We start from the raw sequence: 8,269 nt of genomic DNA on the forward strand, positions 1-8,269 counted from the left end.
CTACAGACATACTCCCACCACTCAGTTGCAAAAGCATCTTCAAATCAGTTGGTAGAGTAAGGAAAGCAAGGATTTGGCTAGAGATGAATTTGAAGACCTGGTGTCTAGTTCTACTACCTGGTATCACATAACCTCCTAATGCCCTGGTTTCCCATCTGTGTTTTGGGAATAATTGTGCTTTCTTCAACAGCAATTATGTGAATATAAGAAGAGATAATGAATGGGAAAGCATGTTCAAAAATTAAAATCATGATTCTAAAGCAAGGTATTACTACTGGTTCTACCAGGCTGTGCCACTGGAGAAAACATTAGCATTCACATTTAATTTTTAATCATTTTTTTTTTCTGTAGAAACACTGCACATAAAAGAATAGAGAATTCATGCAATCATGCCAAATGAGCATCAAAAGTGATCTTGGTGACACTCTCTAGTGGGTATTAGAATCACTAAGTATATATGTAGTGCTTTGACATTAAATTAATACTCATCAAGGTGAAATAAATGTGCTAACACAATAGTAAGAACCATTTTGTTTACAAGTGCCTTGGCTCTTACATTTATACCAGAAATAACACATATTAGAACAACCAACAAGGAAGATGGAGAAATTTCCTCCTTTCTTCCTTAGAGGTCTTTAAAATGGGTTATTCAAGTTTGATTTTGCTTTTCTTAAAGATAGGAATATAAACTTTATGACCTTCAAAGTCACTTTCAGACCAATAGCTTTAGCAATTATAAGAAGGAATAGTTTTATTTTGCCTCCAAGGGAAATTCCTCTCCTGTGCCCTAAGCCAGGGCAATTGGTAAGGGAGGATGATGCTCTGAACAGCTACTAGCAAAGGTGGATGTGGCTCAGGACCAATCCTCAAGTTTTCTCCCCTTATCCAGTGAACCTTGGCCAATGCAAGGCATCTTTAATCAGCCTCAAATGCACTGTTGGTGGCTCCCACATATTCGGATTTCTTCTTGTGCTTCATCCACATTTTCCGGAGGATGCCGGGGACACCACAAGAAGCACTTCCTGTCAGTGGTAGGGAGGCTTCTGCTCCTTGGGGAAGGGCTGGATACTCTTCAGTCATCTTCTTGAGGTGTCTGGAGCTAAAGAAAGGCCAGGCGTGGGTATTGAGGGCAGTTACTTCATTGAGACAGATTTTTAATTTTTTGCCCTAGACAAGCTTGGCCAGCGCTCTCACTGCTTCTCTGCTAGCACATCCTGTCACCAAACTCTGCATGGTTGGAGGGTCACTGCTGGAATCCCCACAGGAAAGACTCTGCCTGGGTGAGCACTGCAAGGGATGAGGAAGGAGGGCCCCTGGGTACTCTGGCCCGTGAGACCTCAAGTTCTGCTCCTGGCCCCACCCTCTGGGTCTAACCTGTCAGAGCCTCTTAGGAATAGGAAGATACAAAGCATCTTTATTGCCCTATTTTCTACCCTTCCTTCCTCTATGCAAGTAATTAAATAAATCAATGTAACCTTGAATTCACCCTAATTTATTTTTCAAAAATGCAAAGTTAGGTTTTTTTTAAATTTTGTAACCATAACCACCACAAAATTTTTCATCACCCCAAAAAGAAACTCTGTATTCGCTAAGCAATAACTCCCTTTAACCCCTCTCCTCAGCCCCCATCTTCTGTAACCACTAATGTACTTTCCATATCTATGAGTTTGTCTCTTCCAGATAGTTCATGTAAGTGAGATGCACTATTTGTCGTTTTGTATCAGACTTAATTCAGCATAATGTTTTCAAGGCTTCCTCATGTTGTAGCATGTATCAGAACTTATCTCTCTTTATGGTTGAGTAGTATTCTATCGTGTATGTTTGTGTATCACATTTTGTTTATTCATTCATTTATTGATAGACATTGGGTTGTTTTTAACCTTTTGACTGTTGTGATAATGTTGCAATGAACACTGATATACAAATAGATGAGTTCATTTTCAAGTCTTTTGAGTATATATCTAGGAGTGGAATTGCTGGGTCATGTGGTAATTCTATGTCTATGCAAACAATCTTGCTGGAAAGACCAGATGCCCCAAAGTATCAGCTATTGAAAAAAGCATGACTTTTGGAATCACATAGCTCTGGGGTTCAATTTTGAAGGTGGGGGGATTATCCACTCCTGCTACCCTGGCTGCTGGTCTGGACCAGAGTTAATAGTGTCACAGTGGTTATAAGACTGGTTTGAAAGCATTGTCTTGTATTTCACACTCTTCTTCACCTTCAGCAGGGGCCCTTGACCGAATTCCTGAGGCATTTCTGACACCAAATTGCCTGTGGGAGGCTCTGAATATTGCTCATGATTACATGCATCTAATTAATCCAAAACCCTCCCAAGTGAGATATCTTCAAGACTAAAAAAGCTGGCATTAATGGAGTGGAAACCATCACAGTCACTTCAGCTTAATCCTAGGGAAACAGTTGACTAGGCAGCTGCAGAAAGCTAAGATTATTACGCTCATTAAAAGGTAATTTACAGCTGGCATGGCTTTTGTTTTAGCATCTTGATTGCCTGTAAACAGGCCACCTGCTCTTCTGTGAAGGATCAGAGCTGAAGGCCCAGTACTTACCCCTCTGCCATAACAGTGCTGTTCTCAGAGCTTGTGGCTGCTGCCTCCACTGCCAGTGGGCCTTTCACTGAAATCCGGGGGACCAGAGGAATCTGTTTAGGGAGGAGAGGAAAGGAATGTGAGGATGTACCCATGTCTCCAACTGTGGATCTGACTGGGGCCATTTGAAAGAGGAATGACTAAACTGTCTGAAGAACAATGAGCCTAGAATGATAGTTTTATATACCTCAATGGCCCACAGACTCCTTGGAGCGTTTATTAAAGCAGATTGCTGGATCCCACCCCATTTCCTGATTCTGCAGGTCTAAAGTGGAGTCTGAGAATTTGCATTTCCAGCAAGTTCCCATGTGCTGATGATGCTATTAGTTCAAGGGCCCACTTTGAGAACCACTGACCTAGAGAAACAGCAACTCAGTTTTACCTGAGAGCTTGGTCACCCCTCACACCTCCATCTCCTGTATCCAATCTGTTGTCAAATCCGGAAGGTTCTTGTTTTGAAATACTTCCTGGATTACCATCCTCTCATTCCCACTGATACAGCCTTCAAGGACCTGTCACTTGGGATCTTCTTGTTTCTGACCAGACCCACCAAATTCACCATCCTGCTGCTTAAATCTAGAACCCATAGGGACTCCCCACTCTACAGCAAACTTAGACCAGTTCTGCACCTTGCTCTTCAAAGCTCCTCATAGGCAGCCTCCATCTTATCTGTGCCAGCAGCTCCCCTTCTGCTATGCCCCAGTGCATAGTCGATACCAGTTAAGGCTGGTCATGCTGCTGTCTTCCCGACTCCCAATGCCACCACACCCTCAGTGTTTGTACACAACTTTGCATCTTCTCTTGGCTTTTCTTTGACTGTCTGGATTGAGGTCTCATATCTTCCTGCCTTGACTGTAGCCTGAATTGATCTTTCTCTGTCCTGATGTCCCCCCCTACCCCCCAGCTCTTAGTGTCTATGTGACATGGTTTGGCATCCCACCAGTTCCATCTTTTTATGGTTCTCTGGTTGTTCCATATGTTTGCCCAGTCTGCTCTTCCCTATAAAGAGGCCTTTTGTGGCCCTCTTAGTCCTTCCAAAGGAGGTGGTAAGTGCTCACTTGACATATGTTGTTGTTATGTGCCATCAAGTTGGACCCAACTCATAGCGACCCCTCCTTGGGTTTCCGAGGCAGTATCACTACGGAAGTAGATTGCCCCGTCTTCCTTCCAAGGAGTTGCTGGTGGGTTTGAACCAATACTAACTTGAAAATTCACAAATGGTCTGACCACTCCAGAGGTCAATGGGTGAACCCTACACATTGGGCTTTGTTCCTCCATCCCAAACCCCATCAAATGCTTAAAGGTGTGACATTCCTGGGATTTCTGGGAGGAAATTCCAGTTTTTCCCACCCTACCCCTCCTTCCCTGAGATGGTCCACACTGTGGGCAGAGTTACTGTGCCACCTTGTGGCCTCTCTGGCATTCTCATTCTCCCTCCTCCTCATGCCAACATCCTGAATCCAAACTTACCCCTCCTTTGCTCTAGAGGAAAGGTCCTTTTTCCCCATTTCTTTTCCTCTCTTTCCTTACTGGGAGCCTCAGTACCCAGCCCACTTCTCAGGACCAGGAAGGTGGGGGCTAGTCAGCCTCTTCTCAGTCCCCTTACTATTGCCTCAAACTATCCCATTCCACTTGCTCTGGCCTCCCACTGCAGCCATCTCACTGCCAAAGGTGTTCTCTGAACTCATCCAAGTGTTGGGGGCAGTGAGCCTTGCTCCTCCCCTTCATCTGGGTCTTCCTCTGAACCCCACAAAGGCAGCTGCTTGGCCTGTCATAGCTGGATGATCTTCCCCTATGGCAATGACCCAGCCTCCCCCATTTTCCCTGAGTATGAAGTTGGGACAAGGGGCTCCCTGGCAAAACAGCCTGTTCCATCCCTGCCACTCTGTGTGGATTTCTTAGCATGTGATGAGCTGAATGGGATCTCTGCGTTATATTTCCTGGCAAGTCCACCAGTGAAGCTCTCAACATCTCTGCCCAGTTTGTTAAATCAGGATGAGGTGGCTGCCTAGCCAGTCTCACAGATGTCTTCTAGTTCTGCCATTTTATGATTCTATGAATCTTGAGAATTGATATTTAAAAAGCCTAGGATTTCCTAGAATGCCCAGCTGACCTCAGCCTCAGCCACAACTCCAAGAACAGACTGCTAACTGAGAGGGAACAGACATTAATGCCCAGAAGAAAATGAAGGTGTTTTTGTTTGTTTGTTTGTTTTAATTCAGATTGATGTTAAGATGGTCCTGGAGATGTGCCACCTGGATCCTCCTTCAAGGACCTTCTGGGTTGACTTCCACTGCAGAGGGCCCCAAACCTTTGGGTAGCCCCCAAATGGATGAAACTCATAAAAAGAACCAAACTCACTGCCATCAATTTGATTCCAACTCACAGCAATCCTCATTGCGTTTCCAAGGCTATAAATCTTTAAAGAAGCAGACTGCCCAATCTTTCTTCCATGGAGCGGCTGGTGGGTTCAAACTGCGAATGTTCTGGTTAAGCAGAATGAGGAGGGATCATAAAGCTCGAGCCATTTTGGCCTCACTTGAGACAATCCTAATGGACACCTCTCACCCTGAGCTCTCTGTGGGAGCTGTTAGGCCTGCATGGCTGTTCAGCTGCTTCCACCCCCAAGGCTGCGTCCCTTATCCTGTCATTGGTGTTGATCCCTAATGTCCATCTTGTACCCAAATCCCATTGAGGTCTTGGTGGTTCGATGGTAGAATTCTTACCTTCTATGAGGGAGAACTGGGTTCAATTCCCTGCCAAGCCATCTGATGCACAGCCACCATCTGTCTGTCAGTGAAGGCTTGCGTGTTGCTGTGATGCTGAACAGATTTCAGCAGAACTTCAAGACTAAGACAAGCTAAGGAGAAAGGCCTACTGATCTCTTGTTGAAAACTGACCAATGGATTACAATGGAACATTGTCCAAGCCCCAGCCGGTCATGGGGACCATGCAGAACTGGATAATGTTTCGCCTCACTTGAAAGTGGAAACTCATCAACCCTAAACTCATCTCAGTGTCAGCTTCCAAAGATACTGATCTGAGCAGATATCCTCCAAAGGAGGTGCCCCTCTCCTGAGATTTCTGCTATTTTGTGTTTTCATAGGGCTTGAGAACCTTACGTCTCCTTACTCCTGTAGCTATACTTGGAATTAATCAAGCATTTCCACCTGACAGAGGCCTAAGCTGGAAACCAGTTCTTTCTTCCTGTTTATGAGATGTCCATTGGGTAATACCTCTTTCTGTTTGCCTAAGTACTGAATTTCTGGTAAGAGAAATAGAAGTAGCTGGTGGGTGCCATAAGAACACAACACAGGGTCAAATGACATGCTTTTGGCAAAGAATCCTCAGCTGAGCTTTTCTGATAATTCTCAAGCCTGGAACAAAGGACAATTAGTCCCTGTTCATGGCACAGTTAATACAGGCATAGCAAGTAGTTTAAAGCATAACGGCTACAAGTAACCAGTTATAGCTTTTACTTACCAAAGATTTTCCATATGCTCGGTTCCCACACAGATTGGATGATTTGGGATCAGAAAGCCGCACTGCGAAGTTGAACAGAGGAGATGATTACTCAAGGGTACTCTGTGTTCTGCCTCCCCCTGTTCCTGCATCAATTATCCCCACAGTCAATCAATTACAAGCAGGGAATTACTAAAGAAAGACCTTTGTAAACCAGGAAGTGGGGTCAGGCAGTGAAACAGCTGCTGGGTGATGTGGCCTGCACCCTGGCATTCTTGATGGTGGGTAGTGAGGGCCTGGAAAGAAGGCCTTGTGAAACAAAGTATGTGCGAGCAATTAGCACTATGTCTGCCATAGCAGCTCAGGGTCTGTCCCCTCACTTCCTCCTTTCCTGAGGCTCCCATCACAAGGAGCCACTGGAAGTTAAGCCTTTACAGGTGGTATTAATATTTAACACAGTTTTCCTGACACCCCTCTTTTAGAATGAATAGAGAATTCCTGCCTGTAGGAAGTGCACCCCCATTCTGTGGAAGAACTGGAGTTGATCAGATCAGAGTCCTGAGATACGGGGATATATCTGGGGATAGCCTTCTTGCTAATGCTTCTGTTGCTGATGTTTCAACATACTTCTGAGTGTTTCAACCCTGAAGCCCGAGGCTTCTAAGCATTTAGGTATTGAGCTGGAGTAGTTAGCAATAGGGAGAGGAAGGTGGCCTTTCAACCCAGTCCTCTCCTAGGGTAGATATTCCAGGACTAGCCCCATCTCATCACATTGCAGCATGTAGAAATAAAACAGCCCTCTCAAGGAAAAAAATAAAACAAAAACTCAATGTTAATAAAATGAAAACTTTCCAGGTTACTTAGATCAAGCCATACTGTACAGTGTCCCAGCATAAAAAAACCAAACTCACTGCCATTGAGTTGATTCCAACTCATAGCGACCCTCATTGGGTGTCTAAGGCAGTAAATCTTTACAGAAGTAGATTGTCCCATTTTCCTTCTGTGGAGTGATTGGTGAGTTTGAACTGCCAACCTTCTGGTTAGCAGTAGGATGCCTTAGTCACTATACCAGCAGAGCTCTTGGCATAAGTAATCAATCATAATAGAAGCACATATTTCGAGTATCTACAAAGCATACAAATAATATCTCACTTAATCTTCACAATAATCATAACAGGTAGTGATGATAATTGCCCCTATTTTCTAGATGAGGAAACTGAGGCTTTAAAGGTACATGAAAGTTAGGGTGGGGACTTCCAGTACGATGGAGGAATAGGCAGACAAGCGTCTTAGACCCTTGTTGAAGAACAAAGAAAAGAAAAACCCGTGACAGAGATACAGAAGATAATCCTGGAGCCCTGAGCTTTGAAAGGAACTATATAGAAGTGGATTAGGAACCAACTAGTGGAAAAACCTGAACAGAAACAGTGAGCACAGAGATGGTTGGAGCTGCAGACTGTCAGTTACTCTGATGGGACCAACAGCCTGAATATTTCCAAGTGGTGTTGGGACCTGAGAACTGACCTAAAGATCAGCCCTGGTCACCAAGGGCTACAGGAACAACAGCACTGGTGGTCTATGACTAGGAAGGGAACAGCAAGGAGGGAGACAACCTGAGCTGTTGACTTTCTGCTGTCTGGAGGGTGCAGCCATTTTGATTGTTTACATGCAGAAGCCATTTTGGATATTTAAAGTGACCGAGGATGCAGCCATTTTGAATCTTTACAAGTGGCAACCATTTTGGATTTTAAAGTGATAGCATTCTCATTTGGATTCCAGGGACCTAAGAATAGGCCCTGTTTGCCATGGTGGCCAGGGACATATGAGAGGCTGACAACAGGAAAGGAGACAGGTGGTGAGTGTGTAAGTGCTGTCAACTAGCAAATAGAGGAGCACAGTACCCTGCTTGCATAGATAACATACAAACAAAACAAAGAAAAAGAAAATTGTGGGCAAGTCACTCAAACATACAATCACTAATTAAATATAAACACAAAAATGTCACAATGCCTCGGAACAACAGAGCATCACAGTCCACACAAAGAAGTAAGATAAAGCAGGAGAAACAAGGGACCATGATACAGACCCAAAACACATCCCTGAGGAAGATGCAGCATTGGAACTCCCTGATAAGGAATTCAAAAGAATTATATTGAGGTATCTTCAGTGAATTGAGAGACAGAGCAAGGAAAACACTG

The 8,269-nt window shown here is 44.3% G+C and overlaps 1 protein-coding gene across 1 annotated transcript in view; it reads right to left on the minus strand.

Annotated features, from left to right (window-relative positions):
• Positions 1-915: 915 nt before the first annotated feature.
• VXN (vexin) overlaps positions 916-8,269 on the minus strand; it is a 30,529-nt gene continuing 23,175 nt past the window's right edge. The window contains exons 4-6 of the mRNA XM_007949725.1: positions 6,093-6,154; positions 2,571-2,662; positions 916-1,099 (exon numbers count right to left, since the gene is read on the minus strand). Coding sequence (XP_007947916.1) covers positions 916-1,099; positions 2,571-2,662; positions 6,093-6,154 — 338 coding nt within the window. The remainder of the gene's footprint in view (positions 1,100-2,570; positions 2,663-6,092; positions 6,155-8,269) is intronic.

Source organism: Orycteropus afer, unplaced genomic scaffold (assembly GCF_000298275.1).
Source record: "Orycteropus afer afer isolate SDZICR_OR568_19922 unplaced genomic scaffold, OryAfe1.0 scaffold00252, whole genome shotgun sequence".
Taxonomy (NCBI): Eukaryota; Metazoa; Chordata; class Mammalia; order Tubulidentata; family Orycteropodidae; genus Orycteropus; species Orycteropus afer.